General features: G+C 44.5%; 4 protein-coding genes across 10 annotated transcripts in view; 2 read left to right on the top strand and 2 right to left on the bottom strand.

The window, feature by feature from the left end:
- Positions 1–7,350, top strand: part of tanc2b (tetratricopeptide repeat, ankyrin repeat and coiled-coil containing 2b) — a 69,888-nt gene extending 62,538 nt beyond the window's left edge. For all 4 annotated transcript variants that reach the window (XM_047031898.1, XM_047031899.1, XM_047031900.1 and 1 more), the window contains 5 exons: positions 119–251; positions 2,040–2,131; positions 2,351–2,497; positions 2,651–2,751; positions 2,854–7,350. In XM_047031898.1, the coding sequence (XP_046887854.1) occupies positions 119–251; positions 2,040–2,131; positions 2,351–2,497; positions 2,651–2,751; positions 2,854–4,825 (2,445 nt within the window). In that variant the 3' untranslated portion in view covers positions 4,826–7,350. The remainder of the gene's footprint in view (positions 1–118; positions 252–2,039; positions 2,132–2,350; positions 2,498–2,650; positions 2,752–2,853) is intronic.
- On the bottom strand, positions 5,873–9,819 carry g6pc3 (glucose-6-phosphatase catalytic subunit 3). The gene is made up of 6 exons (XM_047031902.1): positions 9,458–9,819; positions 9,021–9,127; positions 8,758–8,848; positions 8,521–8,639; positions 8,267–8,408; positions 5,873–8,172 (listed from the first exon to the last, which is right to left on the bottom strand). Exons 1-6 carry the CDS (start codon positions 9,676–9,678, stop codon positions 7,830–7,832), a joined length of 1,023 nt encoding a protein of 340 aa, XP_046887858.1. The 5' UTR covers positions 9,679–9,819; the 3' UTR covers positions 5,873–7,829.
- Positions 9,820–11,477: 1,658 nt separating this feature from the next.
- On the top strand, positions 11,478–22,367 carry LOC124475365 (serine/threonine-protein kinase tousled-like 2). Of its 2 annotated transcripts, XM_047031905.1 has the most exons (21): positions 11,478–12,179; positions 13,286–13,368; positions 14,755–14,826; positions 15,059–15,128; positions 15,218–15,261; positions 15,535–15,633; positions 15,884–15,997; positions 16,302–16,394; positions 16,525–16,635; positions 16,941–17,077; positions 17,388–17,540; positions 17,843–17,909; positions 18,026–18,123; positions 18,302–18,383; positions 18,520–18,611; positions 18,926–19,015; positions 19,181–19,350; positions 19,568–19,706; positions 19,832–19,943; positions 20,045–20,152; positions 20,341–22,367. In XM_047031905.1, the coding sequence occupies exons 2-21, from the start codon at positions 13,288–13,290 to the stop codon at positions 20,512–20,514; spliced, it is 2,106 nt and encodes a 701-aa protein (XP_046887861.1). In that variant the 5' UTR covers positions 11,478–12,179; positions 13,286–13,287; the 3' UTR covers positions 20,515–22,367. The 2 variants fall into 2 exon arrangements, with proteins under 2 accessions (XP_046887861.1, XP_046887862.1); XM_047031906.1 differs by lacking the exon at positions 15,535–15,633.
- becn1 (beclin 1, autophagy related) lies at positions 21,386–26,132 on the bottom strand. 3 transcript variants are annotated; one of them, XM_047031907.1, is made up of 12 exons: positions 26,078–26,132; positions 25,342–25,470; positions 25,165–25,229; positions 24,959–25,017; positions 24,742–24,832; positions 24,457–24,593; positions 24,138–24,332; positions 23,737–23,883; positions 23,400–23,549; positions 23,239–23,299; positions 22,993–23,135; positions 21,386–22,723 (listed from the first exon to the last, which is right to left on the bottom strand). In XM_047031907.1, the coding sequence occupies exons 2-12, from the start codon at positions 25,466–25,468 to the stop codon at positions 22,555–22,557; spliced, it is 1,344 nt and encodes a 447-aa protein (XP_046887863.1). In that variant the 5' UTR covers positions 25,469–25,470; positions 26,078–26,132; the 3' UTR covers positions 21,386–22,554. The 3 variants fall into 3 exon arrangements, with proteins under 3 accessions (XP_046887863.1, XP_046887864.1, XP_046887865.1); XM_047031908.1 differs by having other exon boundaries at positions 26,069–26,118; XM_047031909.1 differs by having other exon boundaries at positions 26,085–26,108.
- Positions 26,133–26,134: the final 2 nt, after the last annotated feature.

Genomic DNA, 26,134 nt, shown 5'->3' with positions numbered 1-26,134 from the left:
GAGTGGTCAGCAGAAAAGAAATGGAACCCTGTTCAGGGTTAGCACTGCTCATGCCCCCGCTGCTGGAACAAGACACTTAAGAAAATTGTTGTTTTTGTTTTCTTCTTCGTGTTTTCAGGTGCAGTTCCTGGTGGATCACGGGGCCATGATAGAACAGGTGGACTACAGTGGCATGCGTCCTCTTGACCGGGCAGTGGGCTGCAGAAACACATCCGTGGTTGTCACCTTGCTCAAGAAAGGAGCCAAGATAGGTATGCACCCGACCTCTGGACCTAGGAGGCTCTCCCACTCCATAACAGCGCCTCCCTCCACTCCATCTTACTCTGCCAGTTCTAAAAGAATCAAATAATCCCCCTGACTGACATTTAGCATTTCTATCAAGCACTGTGTATATACGGGTAAAATGTGTTGTGAAAAGTCATGGACTGTAAACAGACATGCATGCAAGGCGCTGAAATGACACACAGAGTTCCTGTTGTGGCAGTCCCATGCTGCCTCCTGGCTGTTCCTCTAAGGCAGTCATCCAGCACTCGGCTAGGCTAAACACCCCACCCCTCCCAGCCCCACTACTGCACCGTGCTGCTGCTTCCTGGCTATTCATGGCTCAACTGTTGTACCGTTAACTCTGCTCCTGTATCTCTTTCTCTCTCTCTCTCTCTCTCTCTCTCTCTCTCTCTCTCTCTCTCTCTGGTCTTTCCTCTCTGAACTGTCCCTGTCTCTTTTTTGTCTCTATCTCTTTCCCTCCCCTCTCTTTTCTCTCTTTCTCTCTGCTGGCAGTTTCGCAGAGAGATGACTGTTACCGCTGTTGCCGTTTTCTTTCTGTGTTTCTCAATTTTTTTTGTTGCTAAGGCACTTTTTCACGCTTCTCACTGCTGCTTTTCTGTGTTCCTTTTCTGACTCCTTCTTCTCTGCCGCCACCTCTTTCTCCTTTTCTCTTTCCTCCACCATGCCTTCTCTCTCTCAAACACTCCCACTCACACCTTTTTATCCTCGGTTTCCTTTGGCAATTCTCGCCTCCGCTCCCCCCACCCCTCCGCTCCGCTCTCCCCTCCCCTTACACTCACTCCTTCGCTCATGACCTCCCTGACCCCTTCCCCCTGACTCCGCCTCTCTTTCCGGCACCAGGATGTCAGACGCTGCCCAGTCGGCCGAGAGGTAAAGCCAAGGCAGTCGATTTCTCACCCCACCAGGCATTTTGACAGCTCTATCTCCTCTCTTTGTGTTGTCTCTGTGTGCCAGGCGAGCTTAGCTACCAATTTCAAAAATAACATTCAGGTATTAGCATCGACATATGGTTGGACTGCTTAGAGGTAGATTCAGCTTCAGGTTGTCTATGACGCATGCCAAGCCTCTAGACCACATTGTGTACAAAGTCTTTCTGTTATTCCATCTCACAGATGCATGACTAAACCCTTCCTATAATCCTCCTCGCTTGGAAGAAATAGTGCATCTGCATGTGTTTGTATTGCCTACTACGACAGGTTCAGATGATAGACTGTGCCTAGTTCCTGGTTGGTGGATATCAGGGCACTCAGCCCTGAAGTCCCGCTCCACTTCTCCAGACAGAGGCCAACGTGGTCTGGCCTGCCCACCTGTTCTGTATGTTCATGTGCTAGACCAGCCCTGCTCCTCTTCTGCTCTCTGTGCGGGCATGGGGTTTCAAAGATGGCTGTCGCAGACAGAAGTTGAAGAATTGGACTAGATACTTCTTCATCCATTAATTTTTTTAGTGAATTCTGTTGGACGATGTCCACATTTCTAGTTCATGCAGGGCCATTTGTTTTTTTGGAGGCATATTGTTCAAGCATTTCTACTGTACCATACCGTACCGAGGCCAGAGGATAGAATAGGGTAATTTCCTCAGCAGCTGATGCCTGTCTACCTACCTCATTCTTTGATTGTTTGTTTGTTTGTTGTTTTTGTTGTTGTCGTTGTTGTTATTGTTTGTGTCTTGTAACCGATTGCTGCCTCCCATTTGTTGTGTTGTTATCTCCCTTGGTTGCTCACCTTTCTCTCTGTCCTTTCTGTCTACCCCCCAGGTCCAGCCACATGGGCAATGGCCACCTCCAAACCTGACATCATGATCATCCTACTTAGCAAACTGATTGAGGAAGGAGACAGTTTCTACAAGGTGAGGGTCTTTACCAATGGGGAAAAAACCGACAGCTCATAGTTTCATGATTCAAATGTCTTTTCAATTGTTTTGTTCGGTATTTAGCATTTTCTGCAAATCAATTTACCAATGCAAATGACATGACATTACGATGACATTTTTTTGCCAAAGGAGTAACTGTCTCCTTGACATCAGTAGATGTCTCACTAGAAGGGTGTCTCTGTGTTTCTCTGACAGAAGGGGAAGGTGAAGGAGGCTGCACAGCGTTACCAGTGCGCCCTCAAAAAGTTCCCACGTGAAGGTTTCAGTGAGGACCTGAAAGCTTTCGGGGAGCTCAAAGTTTCTATTTTCCTTAACCTGTCCAGATGTCGGCGGAAAATATACGTGAGTTTCAAAAATTGTGATGAAAGCTTCGAATATTTTTCTCTAAAATCTTAGTTGTCCAGGAAGTTGTCTACCAATCTATTTATAGTATGTTTCATACCAGTATCTGACCCTTATGATTATTCTGTTCATGCCTGCTACTGCCATTTATAGGACTTTGGGATGGCTGAAGAATTTGCTACCAAGGCGTTGGAATTGAAACCAAACTCCTACGAAGCTTACTATGCCAGGGCTCGTGCCAAGCGTAGCAGCAGGTAGGCCATGCTCTATCATCTGCTCATGTTTCAAATCCATCATACATCCATTTTACTATAACTTCGCCATATGTTAAACATGCCTTGTCCGGCCCTCTGCAGGCAGTTCCCCGAAGCCTTAGAGGACCTGAATGAAGCCATGAAGCACTGCCCCAACAACCGTGAGATCCAGCGGCTGCTGCTACGGGTGGAGGAAGAGTGCCACCAGCTCAGTCTGGAGGAGCAGCAGGAGCTGGAGCCCCTCCCCTCACCGCCCCCGACTCCGCCCCCAGAGGAGGAGCTGATCCTGGACATGCCCCTCCCCCCTCCCCCAGAGCCAAGGCTGGAGGACATGGAGTCCGTCCAGGAGCTGTTTGAGGATGAGGACTACCTGGAGCAGGAGCTGGAGGCCTTGTCCAATCCCTCCAGTCTGCCCATCATCCAGAGCCCCCCGCTCTCTCCCACCCACCATGACCAGGTCTACCTTTCAGGGGGCTCCCCCCTGGGCCAGCCTTATGACTACCATCCCACCTCCAGCTCCATGTCCTCGCCCACCCGTCAAACCTACCAGCCCATTTCACCCTCCTTGTCCCCCACCCACCAGAATTCCCACTACCGGCACAGCCCCCCACTCACCTCCCCAGTGAACCAGCCCTCCTATCGTTTCAGCCCTCCACCAGAACAGCAGAGCCCCCCACCCTCCCCTCTGCGACGTGGGCCGCAGTACAGAGCCAGCCCCCCCGTGGACAGCGTTTGTATGTACAGGTCTCAGTCGGGCTCTCCTGTGCGCTACCAACAGGAGCAGCTCCCCAGCCGGCCCAAATCCCCCCTGTCTAAGATGAGCAGTCAGAGGTCCTTCCAGCTGACCTCACAGGCCTCCCTGTCCTCCCAGCACCCCCAGGTACAGGGCCTGCGTCTGCAGCCCTCCATGGCCCAGATTGTTCGCACCAACCAGCCAAACAGTGGCTACGGCCAGATGGGGCACCCCATCAGCGGCCGCTACCAGGGGGGCTCTGTGGATGTGGAGAGCCGGCTAGTTTACCAGCCCTCTTTGGACGGGCGTCCCATGACCCAGGTGCAGGGCAGCCTGAGTGCTGGGGCCCTCTGTCAGCACGGGGGTCGAGGAGGGGTCATGGAGTCAGGCCTGATGAAGGACGAGTTACCCCAGCGCCCCTCCTCAGCCTACCGCGCCAGCAGTGGGGGCCCCGGGGGCATCCGCTACAGCCAGACCCCCCAGATAAGCCGTAGCCAGTCAGCCGCCTACTACCCTGTCTCAAAGCATGAGCTGGAGTGCTCCAATGCCCTGCCCCAGTGCCAGCTGGGCTCGCCCGAGATCTCCCACATGGTGAGACGCCCCATCAGCGCCAACACTACCGAGATCAAGCATAACATGTCCACTCCCAGGCCTCTCATCCACTCCCAGAGCGTGAGCCTGCGCTTCTCCCCTTCCAGCAACAACATCTCCACGGGTTCAACCTGCAATCTAACCCCAGGCTTCAGGCCCTCCAACTCCATTCAGCAGATGGAGATCCCATTGCAGGCAGCATATGAGCGCTCCTGTGATGACATCTCGCCAATCTCACCCTCACAGGGAGGTGGCGGGGGGCTTTACCAGGGCGAGACCACCCGCTCGAGGAACACGCCCTTCATGGGTATAATAGACAAGACAGCACGGACTCAGCAGTACCTGCAGCAGCCGTCACGGCCCTGGGCCATGACCTCCATGGACTCGGCCATCAGCCCCACGTCGCCTGGAAACCTGGTGACGCAGGGCTCCACCTACAGCCCTCCCACGTCGCTAGGCAACATCGCCTACTACAACAAGACCAACAATGCCCAGAATGGACACCTGCTGGAAGAGGACTACTACTCCCCACAATCCTCGCTGAGCAAGCTGGCGAACGGCTCTCGTGGAGGGGATCTCCTGGAGAGGGTGAGCCAGGCACCCACCTACCCGGACGTCAAGATGGCCAGAACTCTGCCAGTAGCACAGGCCTACCAGGACAACATGTACCGGCAGCTGTCCCGCGACTCGAGGCAGGGCCCTCCGTCCCCCATCAAACCAAAGAGACCGTTCGTGGAGTCGAATGTGTGAGGGGGTGTGTGGGATAGGGTGTGAGTGAAGGTGTGCGAGTGTGAGAGGTGTGTGCGGGGATGGGGAGGGAGGTAGTCATCATTTCTGACCTTGGTATCTGATGGATTCATTCAAAACAACTCTGACTTACTGTACTATCACATACGGACAAACATTGGCAGTCAGTTAGACTTACAGATTAACTACTTACAGAGAAGCAAGAAGTGGTGACATTTCAAACTCTGCACATAAACGGGAGAGTTCTTGGTAAAGAGATATGTCTACACTAAAACAGAGCCATGTGCACTTCCACAGGGAGCGAGTGAGGTCATACTACTGTGTGTAGTTTGTAGGCCAGATACTTCCTGAACCTTTGGACTCCATGTTCTATCCTTAGTATACAAAGTGTGCTCTTAATCAAGGTTGCTAGGCTCTATGTAATACAACATTAATATATGTTGAGTACTGTAAATTGCTCACAGATTTCAAGCAAACCCACAGTACTATATACGTAAATATATATAAACAAACAGTTTGTGTTTGAATTGTATTCTTGTTTCTCCCAGTCTTAAGCTATTTTGTTTCATACTGGGAAAGGGTATTTTAAAGAAAACATGGTGGAAATGAGGGCCATTCATAATCTATGAATTATGAGTTTCATTTAATTGTATTTGTCATATTTGCTTTACCATGTTCTGTTGTGACATGTATTTGTTTTTGTCACAGTACATGTACTCATATTCAGCTTAGGTATTAATACATTATACTTAAATGTACTGAACACAACTCATAATATACCTTTAGTATGATGAACAACTGTCTAACTGCCATGGTCTGAGTCCCTTCACTTGTTTCCCATAACCTCTAAGAAAAGCCAGAAACAATGACACACCTTTGAATACTTGCAAAACAGTGTGCTTGTATAATGTCATTATTTTTAAATGCTTTCAAGCTTTGCAGTATTCAAACTATGGTTTTGAGATAGTAATGAACTGAACTGTATCAGACACAGAATTTTAGGCTGGTAAATATTTATTGTATTTTCTCATCACTACATAAATTAATTCATATAATTTGTTGATGGATAATCCATATTGTTTTTTGTTTGTTTTTAATATTCAGGTTTAAATTACATAGCTAGCAGTGAAGGTCACGTAAGCGCCAAAGTTAGGAGGTCCTCTTGCATTTACCACTATGGAGAGGTAATGTCAGAGTACAGATGTATTATTTGAAGACAATGTGAAGTATTTAAACTGAATTGGGTATCTCTCCTTTCTTTTATATTTTAATTTTGTATTATTCAACCCTTTCTGCACTACTGCCTGTGAAGTTCTTAACTAAAGGTGCACTTTACGTATTTAATTATTTTATTGTTATGACTGACTTTGAATTTAGATTACAGTAAGTGGATGTGTGTAGGTCAGATGGGCCTACAATGGACATTTGATAAAGGATTACTATTGTTTGAAGGAAAAGGAAGTAGAAATGAATCATAACATAAAGAACATTGTTTTTAAATATATAGAGATGTATAGTATGTACTATATAGCACAACTTGTATTGGCTGTATATACCGTCTGAAATATCGCACTCAACCCAACTCCAGATTCTCTCAAAGGCAGGTCTTTTCCAAACGTCTTTTATGATGTTAGACCAGCAGTCTCTTTCTCAGAACCATTGTTCCATCCTCAAACATATTCATGCAAGAAAACAAACTGTCTAATTTGTGCAATTATGTCCAAAATAATCTCCTACAAAGGATCCATTCACCACAAACATATTTTTATATTTGCCGACGGAGTGGGTTTAGAGTGCTGAACTGAGAGGCAGAGTGAGTTAGCTGTTAAAAGGGAGTTTAATAAAATTGTTCCCAACCCACACTGCAACTCATGGAGTTACACAAGGCACACAGACAGACAGACAGACATACAGACAGGCGGGATTTACTTTGGACATAGTAAAGCGAGGTAGGCCATAGTGTTGCCAGTGAACTGCACTGCTCTGTCCTCATCACAGAAAAGCCCTGTCCTGATTGGAGAACAGAATAGCCCTGCCCTGATTGGAGAACAGTCTGCAGAGACCCTGTGTGACTCCCCCAGTTATATATGTTATTGAGAGGTATCTAACAGTTATTTATTCAATCAAATGTATGAATTGTAATATTCTTTCAGAAGCATTACCCTTGAGAACCTAGGGTATTTGTTTGATGTAAATGAGTTTGCTGTATATAGCCTAATGCATGTACTATGATTTAATTGAGCTCTAACAAAAACCCATCTGGTATGTATAGTGTCCTGATTCTGGTGATACTCAGTTGGGGTATGGGATAACAGTAGGAAGACAGTTGTCCTGAAATGTTCCTTATCCATTTCCTTCAATCTCATTTGACAGACGCCGACAAACTGAAGTTTTCTATTTTTTATTTTGTTTTAATGTATTTGCTTGCTAAGCAGAGTTCTCTTGTCTGTACATGTGGGCTTTCAGAGCGCTGTGATAAAAAGTTTAATTGAAAACAATAATAAAAAGAATGTGTTTCTATTCCATGATGACATTGTAATCTGTACAGTCGACCTATGTATTGAAGAATAACATATTTATAAATGGCTATCAACATGTCCGGCATGTCAGTTATTTTATTTACTTTTGAAGTTAATAATGCAATTTAACAGCATATGTAAACTAAAAGCACTTGGAGTAAGCTTTTTTGTTATCTACAAGCATCGAATAGTACAATGACTAAAATAATTCCCTTGGTTTGACCAGATGATGGCACTGTTTTAATCCGACACTACCACAAACACTTTACCCATTTGATAAGATTTACAAAGAAGGCAATACAATGAGTGGTATTCAATATGAAGAGGAATCATACAATGCATAGATTTAATTCCCAAATGCATCAATAGATGCACTGGAGGAAAGTCATTCAAAATAACTTAATACTGTTCTGTCTTTAAAGTCCATGTTTATCTACCTTTTTTAGGAGTGTCCATGAAAATACAAGTTTGTCCTCAGAGGTTCATTTTCAATCCTTCTTTTTTTTGGCAGTCAGCAGTTGCACCAACCCAGGTATAAAGACCATGACCACCTGGGGCACTATGATGAATTTGAGAAAGAAGAGGCCGTAGAAGAGAGGCTGTGGCTGGATGGGAAGTGGCAAGCGGTTGACATGATAGAGAGCCATGGAGGAGAGGGCCAGGCACAGAGCTCTGGGGGCCCAGGGGAGAGTCCATCCTTCGGGCTTCCAATGCTGGGCCAGGCCTAAACCCAGAATGGCACCACAGTCGCGTGTGAGTGAAGAGAAGGGGGCAGTGTCCAGCCGAATCCACTCAGGATGGGAGCACCACTTCTTAGCCAATGAAATGGACCTGTGAAATAGGCAATGTATGTTTGATTACATCAATGTACTCTATAACAAATAGTTGTTATAGCACATAAGCAGGTGAGAAGAGGTAGACTTACCATGATAGGTTGATCCCCAGCTGCCCTAGCGCTGTGTGGAACAGCAGAGTACCAATGAGCAGGCCCAAACTGCAGCACACATAGAACCGTAAAGGCCGATGTTCAGGAACCCTACGGCTCAAAATTACTCCTAGAATTAAGCCTGTTTGAAAAATGTGTTTTCAATTTAAACATAATCCATGTTGTCTTATATCACATGTTCTACAATCAGGTGCCTAGATAAAGTTGAATTTGAAAGATAATGGCATTCTGACCTGTCAAAGACCCAACTATGACCTGATGGGGAAAGTGAGCCAGAATGAAGATACGAGAAAGTCCAACTGCAACCAACAGGAGCAGATAAAACAAGTAGGGTACTGCGGCTATCAGCACACTGTATTAGATGGAGAGAAATTATTATTCATTTCACCCTATATGTATGGGGAAATAAATATGCTGCAATTAATTAATACATGTTTACATTTGTACTGGTTTGAACGGACATTCAGTACCTGTGTGTACGAGAGTACAGACGTGAACCCAAGGAGGAAACCATCACCCACCAGACTGCCGCGGTAACCATAGCATGGCCAGATGGACTGCCTGAACGAAATTAGAAGAAAACTCAATCTTAACGACGAACTCATGCAAAATTCAACACAACACCATTTTTTTTTTACTACAGATAAATGATACAATGTTGTTTAGCTGTAGAGGGAAACAGGAGCTCGTGCAAGATAGGCTGCTTTTATAGAATTGTGTACATATCCTTTACCTGGACCTGTTTCACAAGTTGAGGCGAACTGATTGACCTTGGGAGGGTTATTTTCATATAAATGTGATTCTCCAATCCACCAAAAAGGTCTCTCCCCAAAGAGCATCCTGTCCAATACGATAAAACATTAATTACTTGTATCTATGCCCTCAGCACAGTAAATGTTTAAAGGTTCCAACCGTTGTTTCATCATGGGACTGAAAACAAGGTTGAACCTTGCTTTAATGCGGAAGTGAAGAAGCAAATATTACATTAACTGTTCAATCAAATATAGGCGTAAAAATGTGAATATTGTATTTGTGAATACAACTTCAGGTTGGCTAAATATGCATTCAGAAAACAAACATTCAGATGAGATGATAAGACACCTGACTGAATGATACACTTATAGGTGCTAGCTGGCTAGCTTTTCTGTTCCAATTACGCTGGAGTCTTACCATTTAAATATCAAATTGAACCACTCAGTTATAGCTGCTACCCAAACAATAGCCGCTCCAGTCTTTTTGCTGAGAAAATATGCCAATGGAAAGATGAGAAGGAAGGCAGCTTTAGGGTCCCCCAGGTGAGTGGCAATCAGCCAAAGTTTTTCTTGACTCTTCGTTTTTTGCTGAAGAGTTTCAGCCATCAATATGCCTTGGGTGTATATTGCATCCATCATGGGGTTTCAATAAAATATTTAATTTATTTAAGTAAGATTGATTGCAGAAAGTATGTTGATAGGGTTCTCGCAGAAAAATTCAGCTCGTAACTAGTAATGTTGCCAGTGCCACGATGCACCAATAGCGCTATGAAATCTCCAAAATAAAGGTCAGGCAATAAAATACTTGTGTGTGTGAAATGTGTGCTGAAGTGCCCATTTTGTTGTGATGAGTTTGTGGCTAAGCTAAGTAATACATAAATAGTCAAACGTGTAAATTACATATTACATGAATGAAATCTACCAGTACAAAAGGCGTGTTGTCTTTTATTTTGAAGATTAAATCATCCTTATTAGCTCTGCCTCCGCTCCAAAAGAACCGTAACTCGCTGAATTTTGGACAAAAGTATTCTTTATTGAGGTCGAGTACCATTACAGTCGTACCTTGATCAGTAATAATACACACTGGCAATTGCTGATGAGCTCAAGCCTGTATCTAAGTCTATGGCTCAAGCCAATCTAAGCAAAGGTGGACAGCGCCCTACAATGTTGTCTCCGCTGATCAGATTTGCTGCTTTTTGCACCATGCTCCTGTCTCCCTGAATTTGCCGTCAGGAAAAATAAAGTAGCATCTTCTCATCTAATACATATTCCTCTTGGAAACATGGAGGCTAAAAAGAAAATTGTTACCAGTGTAATATATCTATTTGCCAAAATCTTAGAAATTCAATTTTTAGATAGCAGGATAGAGTATATTAGAAAAAGCATGATGGAGGGAAATTTTATATTTTGGGGAAAAGAATGATGAAGAGAATCATTTTGAACATGAGTGAAAGAAAGAAAGCTGTAAATAAGTACAATGATAGAAGGATAATAGGTGACAACCTTAATCGAAAAAGTTTGTGATAGAAAGAAGGATAATCCATTCCCCGAAAAAAAGTATTGAAAGGGTGGAGAGAATAATAATAAAAAAATAAAGCAATAGAAAGATTGAAATACAATTTTAAAAGCTAGAATAATGGAGAGGGCTGTTGGGTGTGAAAGAGTGATAACGCTGGAGATTGTGCTAGCCTAGACTACTCTATGTAGAATTGAGAGAAAGGTAGGCTAGCCAAATGTAAAATGAATAACGATGTCCTTAGTGTAAATTTGCTACTGTCTTCTGCAGAAGATAGATTCAACTAAAGGCAGTACAAATAAACTAGTGCGTGAAGTACAGCAATGTCTCCATCTTCTGGGCTCTTATATATTGCTACCATTGGTAGACTATGGCAACAGCACATGCAAAACCTTAAAAAGTGTGTTCTTAGAACTCTTGATTGGAATTTTACTAAACATTCATATTAAGTTGTGATACAAAAGTGGAGGGTAAATGTGGGCACCTGTGAGTGTATTTTACCTAGTATTACCACAGCACCACTGGGGACTGTAGAGGATAATAGAAAGAGGGTAGCCACACATCAACCCTTCAAAGTCCATATTTAATCAACATGGTATCTGAGCAGGACAGAGTCCTACAAATAATATTTGTATACACTTGATTACCTTAGATTATGGGTAGGTGTCGTTTTTAGAGTTAGCTACAGTGCAGGAGAATTCAGAATGTAAAACTGAAATTGACAAAAATGTGTTACAATCTAACTAGGCTATACAAAGTTTCATTAATAGGCTATGGTCAATATCTATTCCATTAATGAGATTGATACTTTGAGAGTTGTATTGGCGGAGTGATATTAAATTGTTCATACGCAACAGCATCCCTGCGACTTGAGTCAGCAGTCTCTACTTATCTGCAAAATAAAATTAACCTGCCTGTGATTTCTGTTGTCTTGGTCCCTCCACTCTAGCTTTCAAATCATTCACGTTGTGTCATATATTGTATTATCCGAACAGTCGTACAGGATCAAGTGGACAGGGATCTGGGGTTCATGGTGCACTGCAAATGAAGCAGTACACAACCCTGTCTCTCTTGAGCTCGCCTCTGGATTGAACCCATCTCTGATCTTTAATCGCTCGACTCAGTCTAATAATGCTAGCTGGCCAAAAGGTTGCTTGCTATTTTCAATATAGCTAGCTTGCTAGTGACGTTAGCTTAGCTTATTTCAAGAAGTGGGGTCAAAAAGTTGTCGTCTTTTACTAATAACTGCGGCACAATGGCAATTTAAATGTCATTCGACGTCCTTGGAAGCGGATATTCAGATAGAACAACAATCAGGCCATTTTCAAGGAAGATACACAAACAACCCCGGGGTTGCCTGTGCAGGGGCGGCTAGGCGGGCGTGGAAACCCTCGAGGATCCCGGGCCATCATTTTTTTTTTTGCTACCTGGCTAGTTGGTTAGCTATGGGTGCATTTTTATCTTTTTAAGTCCTAGTTGGCTACATGAATACGGACCATGCTGTATTGAACGGTTCTTTGTGTGAAGTGTCCGGGCTTTGGAGAGATTAAGGGACAGCAACCACAGCCTGAGCCCGAGAGAAGGACTAAATAAAGCCCTCGACTGGGAAGTGACACCGGTGCAGGTAGCTAGCTATGTGTCTCTTATGTTAGCATGTTTGCTAGCTCAATAACATGTTAGCCAACTAACGAAAAAAAAGTTGTCTTTTCACCAGCTTTTTGTCAGTGGAGTTGATAGTTTGCCTTTTGCCAGTGATGTAGTGTCTGAAATGCTAGATCGACGTTAGGCTAGATTAACTGGAAGTTACACTCTAGCTAACCAATTTAGCAGAGCTGGTAAGTCTAGTGATCTAGCTAGTCAGGTACAGTAAGCTATCAAGTTAGGTAGCTACTAGTCAGCTAACATCATTACTACTTCGCGTGTACGCTACCTAGTTAAGACCAGCACAACATTTTAGCAACACATTTAGTTGTTATCTCACATAGGAATTAAACAACGCAAAACATTTGCTTGCCCTGCTATAGGTAGCTTTTTAGCTATTTAACTAAACTAGCTGACAAGAAAATGGGTCAAAGGGTTGTAGAGTTGGGTGTTGCCACTCATTACATTTCATGACACAGACTCGTTTTTAACAGCTGTGTTGATATTTTATCTGCTTTGTGTTTGTGTATTCGAAGCTACATGTTGTCTATACAGTATACATAATGTATTATGTCAGTTGTTTACAAAATAACCCTGATCCACTGAAGTTTAGTTAAAAGCATATTGTCTGATTTTATTGGGTCATCCATCCATTGATTAATGTGTTGAATGTCTAGAATGCTCCATGGGTTATTTTTCCCTGCCAAATGATTTATTTGATTCCTGGCTTGGGAAATATTATTCTTTTACGAGGAAGAAGAAAGTCAGGGGCTCTGTCCATTTTAAAGATAATTTATCAAAATAAAACCCCCGGGTTTTAGTCAACATAGTACATCAACCTTTTGTTACATAATACCTAGGTAATTGGACCAACTGATACCCTGGATAAATCTTGGCATTGCTGTTGTGCTTATCGTGTAATAATAATGCTGTGTAGCAGTAGTTTGAGTCAGTGTTCGGATGAAGAATGAGTCATTCCTCGTTGCATCATGTTGGAATTTGAAGTCCTTTCACCTGTTCAAACTGGAGTGTGAGGTTAATGCATTTTGATCAATGTACTTATCTTCTAACCCTTTTCTCCTCCCGCAGACATGATGGAAGAGCTGCATAGTCTGGACCCCCGGCGCCAGGAACTGCTGGAGGCCCGTTTCACAGGAGTCGGAGTAGCCAAGGTCGGCATCTTTAAATGTACTTCCACACAGCATTTACCCCCTGTCTGTCTATGTATTACCCCTTACATATCTGACATCCATATGTAGGTGCATGGGAAGGTTAATAATAGGTGGAGACCCCACTGATCTGTGATTAAGGGATTATGTATGGGAGAAATGTTATAAAATGGAATCGTCTCTAAATTCACTGGCCAAATTGGGCCGTTTCCTGATCCCTCTAGTGTCTGAATGTGTCCTAGATGTCAAACAGGGTAGAGCAGAACACTTATAAACTTCCATTGATTGGCCCAAATTTACACTGCAGATCCTGTTACATAACCCATCCTTCTGTTATCCATAGCCCTTTGTCTTCAACATTGAACATTTGGATTCTTCCCCACTCCACTAACACCATAAGGCCTAGATCTTTTGTTGAAGTTCCTGTCTCACCTATTTTTTTTTACTGTAACCTTATGCCAATAACATGTAGAGAAATATAACCTGTATAGGCTACATTTTAAGAAACACAGGGGATTAAATGGTCCTAAGATCTTATCCATTAAATAAATATTTGGGCATTTGATCAAAATTAATGAGTTTTGTGCTGATATGTGAAAAAGGCCTGTGCTGTCTGACAATGAGAACAGTATTGTTGAAGTACCGGGGCCCACAGTCTGCCAGCCACACTGCAGGCGTGTGTCTTTTGAGCTGAGCTTTCGGTGTGTTAGAAAATGGTGGCCCCCGGGGAGCATGTGACCCATGTGACTGCTGGGCCTCAGAACTGGCTGGCTGGCTGGTGTCGGCTAGAAACAGCCTGTGTGTAGGAAGAGTGTGTTTGTGTGAAAATGAGTGCGTTTGTGTCATAAGGACAGTATTGACTGAGTGCTCCTGCATATGTGTGTCCGTGCAATGGACGTAGGCTTGTGCATTTTCTTTGCCTTTTTTATGTAAGAGAATGTGTATCACAGATGGGGCTGTGCAACCTTGAGCAGGCAACTCTGGCAGCCCAGTTATCTGTTTATCAGTCATCTTTAGTTTGAGCAGATTGTTGGCAAGATGCAAGGTACCCTGTAGACAATCATTGACCAGTCACCAGCCAGACAAAGCAATGCAGCCTACTGCAAGTAAACATGATTGGAAAATCACGTGGCTATGAGCCAATGCAAGTGTTACATAATCATTATGATTTTACAGGTTACGATGATTCCTTTTGGATGTGATTGAGTATCTATGGAACTGCCTATTGCCAAAGTTGGATCACTTGGCGTTGGATAATAACTTGTCATGCACAGGGATTTTCTTGAATGAGCAACATCCCATAATTCAGCTAGTATTTGATGGGTTGCTAATGCCTGACAACAACATGTAGGCCTATCATCATTTACTAGTCTTCGGTCCTTTTTCCAGGGTTCGGGACAGAATGAATCATCCAACCAGAGTCTATGCAGTGTGGGCTCGCTGAGTGACAAGGAACTGGAGGTCAGTACATGGGGTCAGCTGGAGGTCAGTACATGGGGACAGCTGGAGGTTATCACAAAAGATGTCAATCGTGTATTGGTATCCACGGTAAACAGTATTGCAATTTGTGCAGTGATTGGTCAGGGAACATTTCAAAATGATGCTGATGAGGTGATTTTCTGCATCGTGTAATGGAGGTACGTTTGGGTTTCAATGCAAGGAGTTCACCCGAGTTGTCTTTTTCTGCCCCCAGACACCAGAGAAGAAGCCCAATGACCAGAGAACGAGGAAAAGGAAAGGAGAGCCGTATGACAGTGGACAGGGTCATTATTCTCCTACTTCAGTTGCTAGCAGGCAAACTGGCCAACACTCGCATAGACAATGTGTCATTTACAATGTTGTTCCTTTACAGGTAAAGGAGGTGCGAGAGGGCACAAAATTAGTGATTACTTTGAGGTGAGTGAATATTGTACCTATACGTGCCAATCGTCTCAAAGACCTGTCAAGGGCTACATCTTTCAAAAACATAGCCTTGATTTATTTATTTGTGCATACCTAACCTTAGCTCTGGGCTTGTTCCGTGTCTTGGAATTAACTCTCAAAATGACTATTCTGTCGCACTGTCTCCCCCTCTCTCGCTGTATCTGACATTCGTTCTTCTCTTCTTTGTGCCGTACCATCTCTTCCTCCCTCGTTCTCGTTCTGCTATCGTTTCCCTCCTTGGTTCAGTTTGCCGGTGGTAGTTGTCCAGGCACCAGTCCAGCCCGGGGCATCCCTCCACTGGTGCGCTCCTCACCTCAGCACTCCCTCTCTAACCCCCCAGTGCCGGTGAGCTCCACAGGATGTCTTTTTTTCTCCCTCTGTTGCTGTAATACATAATTAACAGCCCAATAATTAACTTTCATTCATTTCAACTCCACTAACTTTTGTGTTTGTGCAATTATCGCCACCAAGTTCAACTCATGTACTTTGGGAAACGTACACCTTTTTAAGAATAAATACCTCAATTCCATATTTCTCTCTAAAAAAAAAATCTGTCTTTTTCCCTTGCCCCCCTCCCTCTTTCTCATTGGGTCAGGTCCAGCAGGGCAGCCCCTCATCAACAGGCTCCGGCCACACGGACCCCTCCTCCTCTTCTTCCTCCTCTCTAAAGCCAGCGCTGCCCTACTCCTCCTCTCACAAAGCCACTCAGGTAACCAGCCAGCCTACCCCATCATGCCCTCTCTTTCCCTCCCCTGGCCTGTCCTGTCCTGTCAGCCTGCCTGCCCGTCCACCTGCACCAGCACACAGATGGCATAGACACAGTAGTCCTTGGCACAAAGTTCATGTCTGCTCTGTTAACTGTATTAAAACACGTTTTACTGTGCCAAAAATCACGTAAGGTTTAGAATATTTGCCTTCACACCCAGATTCAGTAAAGCCCAGGACTTTTTGTAAATCTAAAATCTTGCAACCGTTTAAATGTATCTTGATGGAATGTTTGCGGTCCTTTGCAGTCGGACCTGACAATAGAGAAGCTAACAGCACTAGAGAACAACAAGAGTTCCGACCTGGAGAAGAAAGAGGGAAGGATAGACGACTTGCTTAGGGTAAGAACGTATCAAATCATGCCATTAATCATCGGTACACAACAACGGCTGCAATTCATTTGACATTTCATCCATTGAGTGTACTCTTGTACCCAAAGCAAGTGAAATGTCCTACTTTACGTGTCCTCAGGCCAACTGTGACCTGAGGAGGCAGATTGACGAGCAGCAGAGGATGCTGGAGCGATACAAGGAGCGCCTGAACAAGTGTGTCACCATGAGCAAGAAGCTGCTCATCGAGAAGGTGTGTGTGTGTGTGCTATATGTGTGTGTGTGTGTCTTATGCTTTGAGACCTTGGTTTAAAAAGGGATCCAACCGAGGTGGAAATCCAGGAGAATTTGAAACATTCGTCGACTTTGCCACACACACACACCAAGAGCTGCAGCTCTGTGTGTTTTCAGTTCTCCTTGATGTCGAAAACCAAGCAGAATTGAACCCATGTTTGCATATCAACACTAAGTTGTATGAATACTCGATCAAATATATATCGGGTTATAAGTTTGTGATGAGCAGGTTTGCTAGAGGCCTGAGTGCGTGTGTCTGTGTAGTCGAAACAGGAGAAGATGGCGTGCAGAGACAAGAGCATGCAGGACAGGCTGCGTCTGGGTCACTTCACCACCGTGAGACACGGAGCCTCCTTCACGGAGCAGTGGACCGACGGCTACGCCTTCCAGAACCTCATCAAGTACGCATACACGCACACACAACATGATGGAGTAGGCGGTAGTACACACACACACACACAAATATGTTTTTACGTATATGGAAACACGCTGCATACAGGAACAAGATTGTGTTCTCGACCCCCCTCACAGCATCCTTGATGGTGTCTTAATGTTTATTTCATTCAAGAGAAGAAGCAACACACATTAATTAACATGAGCACTTCGGTCCGTCACGGTAACGGTGCCAATTTGAGCCGTTCTGGCACATCTTCCTCTGCAGACCCCGGCAGCCAGTCATGTGACTTGTGTCATGTGATTTGTGTGTTCCAGGCAGCAGGAGAGGATCAACACCCAGAGGGAGGACATCGAGAGGCAGCGCAAGCTGCTGGGGAAGAGGAAGCCCCCCGCGGCCACCCAGACGCCCCTGCCCAGCCCAGAGCAGAACAAACGCAAGAGCAAGAGCAACGGCCAGGAGAACGAAGCGTCAGTACTCTCTGATACCTCGCTGTCTCTCTCTCTGTCTCTTTGTCTCTTTGTCTCTCTGTCTGTCTCTGTCTGTCTCTCTCTCTGTCCGCACATCTTCTTAACAAACACTGTGGGCTTGGTGTTCCTAAATGTGTCTGGTGTCACCTAGACTAATGGGGGACTAATGTACTGTTATGGAATCAAAATCACACCTCAATGTTTTCAGGTAAAGTGTATCTAATCATGTGTCTAACCAAAAGATTTACTGTGGTAATAAAACTGAATATGGAGTTTTAATTTTTTACTTCTTTATCCTCCAGGTTGTCGCTTGCAGAATATCACGAGCAGGAGGAGATTTTCAAACTCCGGCTTGGCCATCTCAAAAAGGTACTTCCACATTTCTTCCACTCCTGTCCTTCACTGAGTGTCCACCCTGGCCCCATGCCTGCACAAACGAATGATTGACAGCTCTGTGCTCTGCTCTGTGCTCTGCTCTGACACAGGAAGAGGCGGAGATTCAGGCAGAGCTGGAAAGGTTGGAGCGAGTAAGGAACCTGCACATCCGGGAACTGAAGAGAATACACAACGAGGACAACTCGCAGTACGTCCCCTTCAGCACTCAGTTTGTTGGCTAACCTTTCCACACTGTCAGCCTTGTCATGTGTTGACCCCCTCGTCCTTGTTGGTAGAGCGGACGTTGGGTTATGTCCTGGTGTTATGTAGACTGGTGTTGATGATGTGTTAAGGTTGTTCGCTGACCTGTTTCCCCTCTACCACAGATTCAAAGACCATCCTACGTTAAATGACCGATACCTTCTATTATATTTACTTGGAAGAGGTGGCTTCAGTGAAGTCTATAAGGTTAGAACTGCTTCTCTCTCGTATGCTTCTCTTGGAGCATGTAATGACCTCTCAAATGTAAGAAGCTGGATCCACATCAGGTTGAAGGGGGGTTGGGTTTGTCTTGGTTTGCTCTCAACCGTCTCCCCCTCTGCAGGCCTTCGACCTAACGGAACAGAGATACGTAGCTGTTAAAATCCACCAGCTCAACAAGAACTGGAGGGATGAGAAGAAGGAGAATTATCACAAGTAAGTCACAACACGTTCTTCATGTTTTAATACCCCAATGTTGCTCGCTGTCAGCTTTTCCCATTTGTTGATCCATCCATGAAAAAGGGGCTTTTAACTTAATCCTCACGAATGTCTCAGACGTGGAGGTTTAAATCATTGAATACAAGCTGTTGATACTGGCAAACATTTTTTCCTTTTTCAGTGTCCTCCCTGTTTCAAAGAGAAACGATGTGTTTGAATGTTTCTGTCATAGGTACTGGGCTGATTGGAAATACTTTCATCCAAATGAAAACAGTTTTCTAATATTTATAACCCTTTGTGCGTGTCCTCAGACACGCGTGTAGAGAGTACAGAATTCACAAGGAACTGGACCACCCCCGCATAGTCAAACTCTACGACTACTTCTCGCTTGACACAGACTCGTGAGTCTTCCAGTATCTATTTCGTTTTACTATTAAAACGACACAACGTTCAAACTGACATATAAAAGTATCCGTTATTTCACAAATGACCTGGGTATATATATTTAGTCAATCCTAGCTTTTGAAGAGCGTGGCAGCTCATTCTGTGGTCCTGCTCCACCCCAGGTTCTGCACGGTGCTGGAGTACTGCGAGGGGAACGATCTGGACTTCTACCTGAAGCAGCACAAGCTGATGTCAGAGAAGGAGGGCCGCTCCATCATCATGCAGATCGTCAACGCCCTCAAGTACCTCAACGAGATCCGACCGCCCATCATCCACTACGACCTCAAACCCGGTTAGCTTTTCACGTTTGACGGCGGCATATTCATTTCACAAGTTGAAATGTACATAAGAGAGAATATCACATGTACTGAATTTGTCTCCCCTAATATTTAAGCTTACATCCGCGCTGCACATATAGGATCAGGGATAATGTAAACCGAGAGCTAACTTCCTCAGCAGTTTTCGCATCACATGAAATTCCCTCTCTCCTCTCTTCCACGGCCTGGTAGGCAACATCCTCCTTGTCAACGGAACGGCTTGCGGTGAGATCAAGATCACCGACTTTGGCTTGTCCAAGATCATGGATGACGACAGCTACAACTCTGTGGATGGGATGGAGCTGACCTCCCAGGGGGCGGGGACATACTGGTGAGGACACACGACCCTCTCCACCCAAGACAGATCATTCCACCGCTTCATCATTTGTTGGATATTTTGGGGCAGACTCACAACTGGGTCCAGGCATGGTTGACCGTGTGTGCTCTCTCTCTCAGGTACCTCCCCCCAGAGTGCTTTGTGGTTGGGAAGGAACCCCCTAAGATCTCCAACAAGGTGGATGTGTGGTCCGTGGGGGTCATCTTCTACCAGAGCCTCTATGGACGCAAGGTAGCTCTGAATGCCCCGACTCAAAGTGCAGATGACTCTGGTGCACGTTGTTTCCATTGGTCTTCTTCTGACTGTTCCTCTTTGCTCTTCTGTCTTTACAGCCATTTGGTCACAACCAGTCTCAGCAGGACATCCTACAGGAGAACACTATCCTAAAGGCTACAGAAGTGCAGTTTCCTCCCAAACCCGTTGTCACGACAGAAGCAAAGGTAATTGTCTGAACATGGCTAGTTACATACCTCACATTTACTGTCTCCCCCTCTCTCTCTGTCACACACACACACACAAGCTCAGACCTAGTCAACTGTAAACATGCAGAAAGACGCTCAATACTTGTATACACCTTCAAATTTTCATGGTTCATTCCCCCCCTCCTCCCTGTTTCTGTCTGCCTCAGGCCTTTATACGCCGCTGCCTCGCCTACCGCAAGGAGGACCGCATCGACGTGCTGCAGCTGGCCAGCGACCCCTTCCTGATGCCCCACATCCGCAAGTCCCTGGGCACCAGTGGGCCCCTGGCACCGCCCATGCCTTCCACCTCGAGCTCCTACAACAGCAGTGCCTCAAACTGAGGAGGACGTACCACCAAAATAGACACTAGCCTCTTTCCTCCCTGGCTCTTCTGGTTAGGACTGGGAGAGACTGATGGTATGAAGGAGGGTAGAACAATGAATAGGGTGAACAACAAAGAGCAGCGCTAAAAGCAGATACTGCTGGAGGAAGACCGAAGTGCTCCGAATACCAAATCAGCTAAATGAAGGGCCAGTGTGTGAACCCAACTGGGTTGCCTCAGCATGCATGACAAAGACACACACACACACACCGTGTCTCAAAGAAGGGAAACCCTTGCTTGTACAGAGGAGCAGCTTACATGTCAAAAGCCCAGGAGAATCTCAACCAAGAGGAAGTTGAGATGACCAAGCACCTCCGTTCAGTTTTTCGAGAGTAGAAACATTGCTCTTTTCATCCGTTACTGCTTGAAACTGTATCATACATTGGACTATATTTCTAAATAATAGAATTATCAATTTAAATGCCTTGTGAACATTGAACTGAGGACTTTTTTGGAAGGACTCGGAAGAATGGGGGATTTCTCTTTGGTGACCAAAGTTCAAGGCATGCCTAACTGATACGGCATCTCCATTAAGCACGCAAATGTTGACATCGTGAAGATTGATGGAAGGCTTGTCACGTTTGACGCTTGTTTTGAATATTTTATTGGATTTTGAACTGGAAGTGGACTTCTTATTTTCGGTGGTTCAGTCCATATTTTTTCATGAGATTTCCTCCCTAATGTTTTTCTTAACTTTCAAAGGGTGGCCAAATCTACTAATATGTGTTGTGAGGAGGAGCCTCAGCAGAACTGCATATAAACATTAAATCCAACCGTTGGTAAGACTTTGGCTTGTCATGTTACTCTGAAAAGGATGACTTAAGGCAGAATCAATTAAAAGGAATTTATTGCAAATCATGCAGTGTTAGAATTGAAATTGTACATAGACAAAGAAATACTTGCAACATTATAACAGTACAGTGTGGAACCTGAATTATCTCTCAAACAGAATGTTCTGCAGGAAGAGAAACTTGAATTACTTTTGTCGTAATATTGGAATATGCACACCATAACTCAATGCCAACAAGGTATCAGAAACCCAATTATGGTCTAAAATAGTTTACTTTTATGTAATAACACTAATGCTTATTACTACAGGGTCAGTGCAATGGCAAGATAATGCATAAGAAACATGCTAAATATATGGATGGCAAAATGACACATATTGATAGTATCACATTCCTTATTGCTTTTTGCTTTAGCTTGCTGTAGCACAAGGATGCAATGTTGTGTTTTGAATAAGTAGGTCTAGGTTCATGACATTATTTGTGTAGGGATAGAACCATACAATGCATCACACAGTGATAGAGGCATATATTGCCTTGGGTGATATCACTTATCACTAGACATCCAACAGAAGAGTAGTAGCAAAATAATAAAGGTTGACTAAATGAAAGTGCCAATTTCACCAAATCACATTAGGTCCTAACACTCAGTGCACTCTGCAAGTTTGATATGAAAGATGTAACACATATCTAACAAATGTTAAGAGGACATGAAAAATAACATTTCTTCTGACAGCGTCCAAACAAAGACAAATTTAAGTGTTCAACCGTGCACAAAATCTTTTAGGTTTAGCCGTTTGCCCACCAAAAGCCATGACTAATAAGAATAATATTCAAATAATTTAAACTGGCTCACTCTTGCTCATCTGCGATCCTTGCAATGTGACACGCAAATACAGATCTTTTCAGTACAATTCAGGAGCACAAAGATGTAGATAGGTTTGGGATCCACTCACTATGAGAGAAGATTCAACTCTGGATTGTGTCCCTGAAGTCTCACAGGACTCAATTAGGTTTGGGTAAAACATTGTAGACCTATCCAGTTAATTCAATAATTACAACATAATTATTGAGGCATGTCACTGGATGCAAGAGGATACTGGAATAGAAGCAGGCCCCAGATAAGGGCAGGGGAGACCAGGCGGACATTTTCTGAAAGTCAAGTCACATTCAAAAAATATATTTCCTCTTTATCATGCTGGCGCTTCTTCATCTTATCGGTTGTAGAACTGGGAGGAGACCCAGGCCAGTCCCCACTTAAGGTTTGTCAGCATGAACTTCAGTGCTTTGGTCCACTGTTCCTCAGAGTTGAACTGGGTCTTGATTGAGTATGAGCCCCCGCTGCCTCCAGTGTCCTCGATCTTCCCCTTCTCAACGTCCATCCTGAGAACCAGCAGGGGGGGGAAACACACTGTTACATTGCTTTCCACAGTTTGTGTTTTGGGGTGAAATCCACAGAAACCACTCCTGAAGCTCTTGGTATTAAGACCAGTGAAAGTGCATATCAAGGTCTGTCTACATCAAGCTTGTAGTTAAAAAATATATAATGTATTATGAATAAACAACAAATAAAGAACTGCTTTTATGTCAAGACTATGAAAATCAAGAGTTTAGAGTGACTGAACGTCATGATTCGCCGGTTTCTTGCTGACCTATAAGGGAGGCAGAATCCTGTGTCCCCTTTCTCCACCTCCTCTTTAAACTGCTGCACACAGTCCAGGAAGGCCACCATGGCATGGTCAAACTTGTTGTCCCAGAAGAACCGCAGACCCCCCGAGCAGTAAAGTGGGAGCTCCTTCAAAGGATGGAAATTAGTTATGGATGTGAGGTACATCCAAATGTTTTACATCAGATGGCAGTAGAAGCATGTGTAAGAAGCATAACCATGATTTCCATACCTTGGCTTTGTCTGTTAGTGACTCCAGGTAGGAGTGATTTCCGTATGGAACCAGGCGGTATCTGTGGAGATATTTGAACATTTACACAACGTTGCACTCACAATCAATTTCATATGTGCAACATCTTAACATTGTGATTTCCCCCATGTGTGAGGTGTGACCTCTGGAAGCGTAGGCCCATCTTGTTGGCGAGGGCATGGAGCAGCAGAACAGTTTGCCCCCAGGCAGCGTTGATCTCGTTCCACTCCACGGGTACGCTGGGTAGCCGGCCCAGGCGGAAGTTGTTGATGGTTCCAAACTGACCGCTGTGCCTGGGTGCCAGAACACACAGAAACAACACGGTTACACATCACGTCAACTTCAGCTTTAACATGTTGTGGAAGCATTGGATTAAATAAATACATTAAATTCAATTGGGCAGTGTCACTCATGAAGTTCACCTATATAATGTCAATTTTGAACTGAAATACAATAAAGTGTGTCCATATGTGCACTTACCAGATATGGAAGGTTGCATTGAAGACATTGGTCTTTTTCAGGCGATCTAGTTGGATCTGGCAGTATCTCATTTGGTTATCCACACTCTTCAGCTCATCATCCAGCTCCAACTGTTGCCGCTTAAACTCGCTATACTCCTTCTGGTGCCTGTCAGATGGGGGGGGGGGGGGGGGGGGGGGGGGGGGGGGGGGGTTAGGGGGGTAAGAGGGTAATCTATCTGAAGTGCTTAATATGTTTCTCAGTGGAGTTTTTATTTATCAAAAAACCCTCATGAAGGGAGTTATTACTACTTGCGTAAGGCCGTCTATCCATCGCTATGTAAGCTTGTCCTCCCTCTTTCCGTCACACACCCCATGTTTGTAAATGCATCTATCCCTGATCCCTGCCACCCACACACTCACTGTAGCTCCTCTGTGTCCAGCTGCTGAGAGAGGCTCCGGCCCTGAGCCAGGTCTGCAGCCACCGCAGCCCGCTGCTCCTCCACCGTCTCCAGCTCCTGAACCAGAGACTCCTCCTCCTCCCGGAGCTGCTGCAGCTCCTTCAGCAGGGTCTCCTCTTCCTCCACCTGCAGGTGGGACAGTAGCTCCAGACAGTTCCTCGGAAGGGGGAAGAGACGAAGGCAAACACATACTCACTCAATTTACCTGTGGTGTTTGTTCAAAGGATTTGTGCCCATTAATTATTGTGAATTGTCAGCACTGTGCCGTTAAGGCCGCTTACTTATAGTTCTGACACTCGTTTTCTGTGATGTTGAGCTGTGTGTCCAGATGATCGAGCAAGGTGTCAGTACACTCCTCACACAGTGGGTGGTCTACATCTGTCTGCCCTGACATGATGTCAAACAGGTCACTTGTCACCTATGAGGGAGGGAAATGGGATGAGCAAGATCATCACTAAATCGACCAAAATGACATTCACCCTATGAATATTGTGCATATACTTTTTCAGCCATAACATACAATTGTGCCATTTAAATAAGTTATCAATGACATAGTTCAATTTCACCTTCAACCTGCGACTCAAGTTTTCCATAGTGCCTCCATCTGATGCTTCTCCAATCAGAGTGAAGCTATTGGCACTTTCTGTGGACATCATTCTAACAGAGCATGACATGCTTGGTGAGAACTAGGAGTGCGTAGCTAATATTGAACAGTATAGACTAAGGTATGCATAAGCCAAGCACAAAATCACTAAAGTGGCAGAAGTTAGCTGACCATCCTACCTTGCTGGAGGGATGTATTTCCTTGCTACCCCATCCTGCTTTGTTTCCACAAAGGTCTCCTGGACAAATGAAGACATGTTGAAAAATTTCTGATATATCCCTCAAGCTAGTGTTCTCTCTGAGTCTAGCATTATTCCCCTAACTCCAATGAGTTTGGTGCTTTTTATATTTGTTGAGGGGTATACATATACACAACTGTATCTCACCTCTGGTGCACTCTCCCCTTCGTGGTTGTCAGTCTGTTTGCTTGGTGTAACTGTGACCAATGGAGCTGACGAATCATAAAAAAAGAACAACTATGTGATGTAGGCTAGACATCACAATGATACATGTCTGTCGATATGGGTAGGCAAGGTAAATGTCTATGTGTGTAGGTCACATACCAATGAGTTCCTGAATGGTAACACGATCGAGCACATTAAATGATGTGTCCAGCTTTAGAGGTTGACTACAACGTTGACACACAAAGCTGACCTGCATGGTGGTGCTCGAGGACTTGGAGCCCTCCATTGCTAGAAGAGAAATACATCCACTCAAAATGTAACACTTTACAAAGCTTATGCGTATTTGTGGATGAATGGGCAGTCTGCTTCACCAGTTGTCTCGAAACCCAGTAATGCACCTAGCTAATACTTACATTACTGTCTATGATGCTAGACTGGGTTTACGATAAGCAACCTAGCGTTTAGCCGTTAGAAATCCCAGTAACTACAGTGGCTAACGTTCGTGCCTACTACTGCTGGCAATTATAGGTAGCATCATTGATGTAGCCAAACAGTTGAGAAAATCAGGGGACGCTGCTTTGAGATCGCAAATAGTGCTAACATAGCAGTGCATGTCAAATTTAGCTAGTCAACCTAGACTGTTTATTACAGTACTAGCTAGGACAGCTTAGTAGCTGTGTTAGCAGCAATGGTAGCTAGTACTGTAGCACTAGCAGGCAATCGTTTTCAATACTGTAGAGTAGCTGTTAAATCATCTACGGCAGTGACTTAACCGATTATCAGCAGTTGCAACTAGCTATGGATTTCTAATGAATTGTAACAGAACTAGCTTCTCCTTGAATGGGTTTTAACGATAAAGAAAACACTGAATATTAGTTAGCATTACTTTTCTTACCACTGACCGAATACTTCCTAGACCGTATTTCTGTTTACGACGGATGTGACGACGGAG

Source organism: Hypomesus transpacificus, chromosome 13 (genome assembly GCF_021917145.1).
Source record: "Hypomesus transpacificus isolate Combined female chromosome 13, fHypTra1, whole genome shotgun sequence".
Classification (NCBI taxonomy): domain Eukaryota; kingdom Metazoa; phylum Chordata; class Actinopteri; order Osmeriformes; family Osmeridae; genus Hypomesus; species Hypomesus transpacificus.
Note: the sequence above shows the minus strand (reverse complement) of the source record. Positions and strands in the feature narration are given on the sequence as shown.

What these genes read in the sequence shown, in the direction of transcription:
- becn1 (XM_047031907.1), bottom strand. Translation starts at nt 25,468, where the DNA reads ATGGAGGGCTCCAAGTCCTCGAGCACCACCATGCAGGTCAGCTTTGTG. An exon ending in AACGAGTGTCAGAACTATAA is followed by an intron (nt 24,333 to 24,456) that starts GTAAGCGGCCTT and finishes CCCCCTTCCGAG; the next exon opens with GAACTGTCTGGAGCTACTGT. An exon ending in ATGGGCCTACGCTTCCAGAG is followed by an intron (nt 23,300 to 23,399) that starts GTCACACCTCAC and finishes ATATCTCCACAG; the next exon opens with ATACCGCCTGGTTCCATACG.
- g6pc3 (XM_047031902.1), bottom strand. Translation starts at nt 9,678, where the DNA reads ATGATGGATGCAATATACACCCAAGGCATATTGATGGCTGAAACTCTT. An exon ending in AACTTGTGAAACAGGTCCAG is followed by an intron (nt 8,849 to 9,020) that starts GTAAAGGATATG and finishes AATTTCGTTCAG; the next exon opens with GCAGTCCATCTGGCCATGCT. An exon ending in CATAGTTGGGTCTTTGACAG is followed by an intron (nt 8,409 to 8,520) that starts GTCAGAATGCCA and finishes TTTTTCAAACAG; the next exon opens with GCTTAATTCTAGGAGTAATT.
- LOC124475365 (XM_047031905.1), top strand. Translation starts at nt 13,288, where the DNA reads ATGATGGAAGAGCTGCATAGTCTGGACCCCCGGCGCCAGGAACTGCTG. An exon ending in AAATTAGTGATTACTTTGAG is followed by an intron (nt 15,262 to 15,534) that starts GTGAGTGAATAT and finishes TCCTTGGTTCAG; the next exon opens with TTTGCCGGTGGTAGTTGTCC. An exon ending in GCTTCAGTGAAGTCTATAAG is followed by an intron (nt 18,384 to 18,519) that starts GTTAGAACTGCT and finishes CCCCCTCTGCAG; the next exon opens with GCCTTCGACCTAACGGAACA.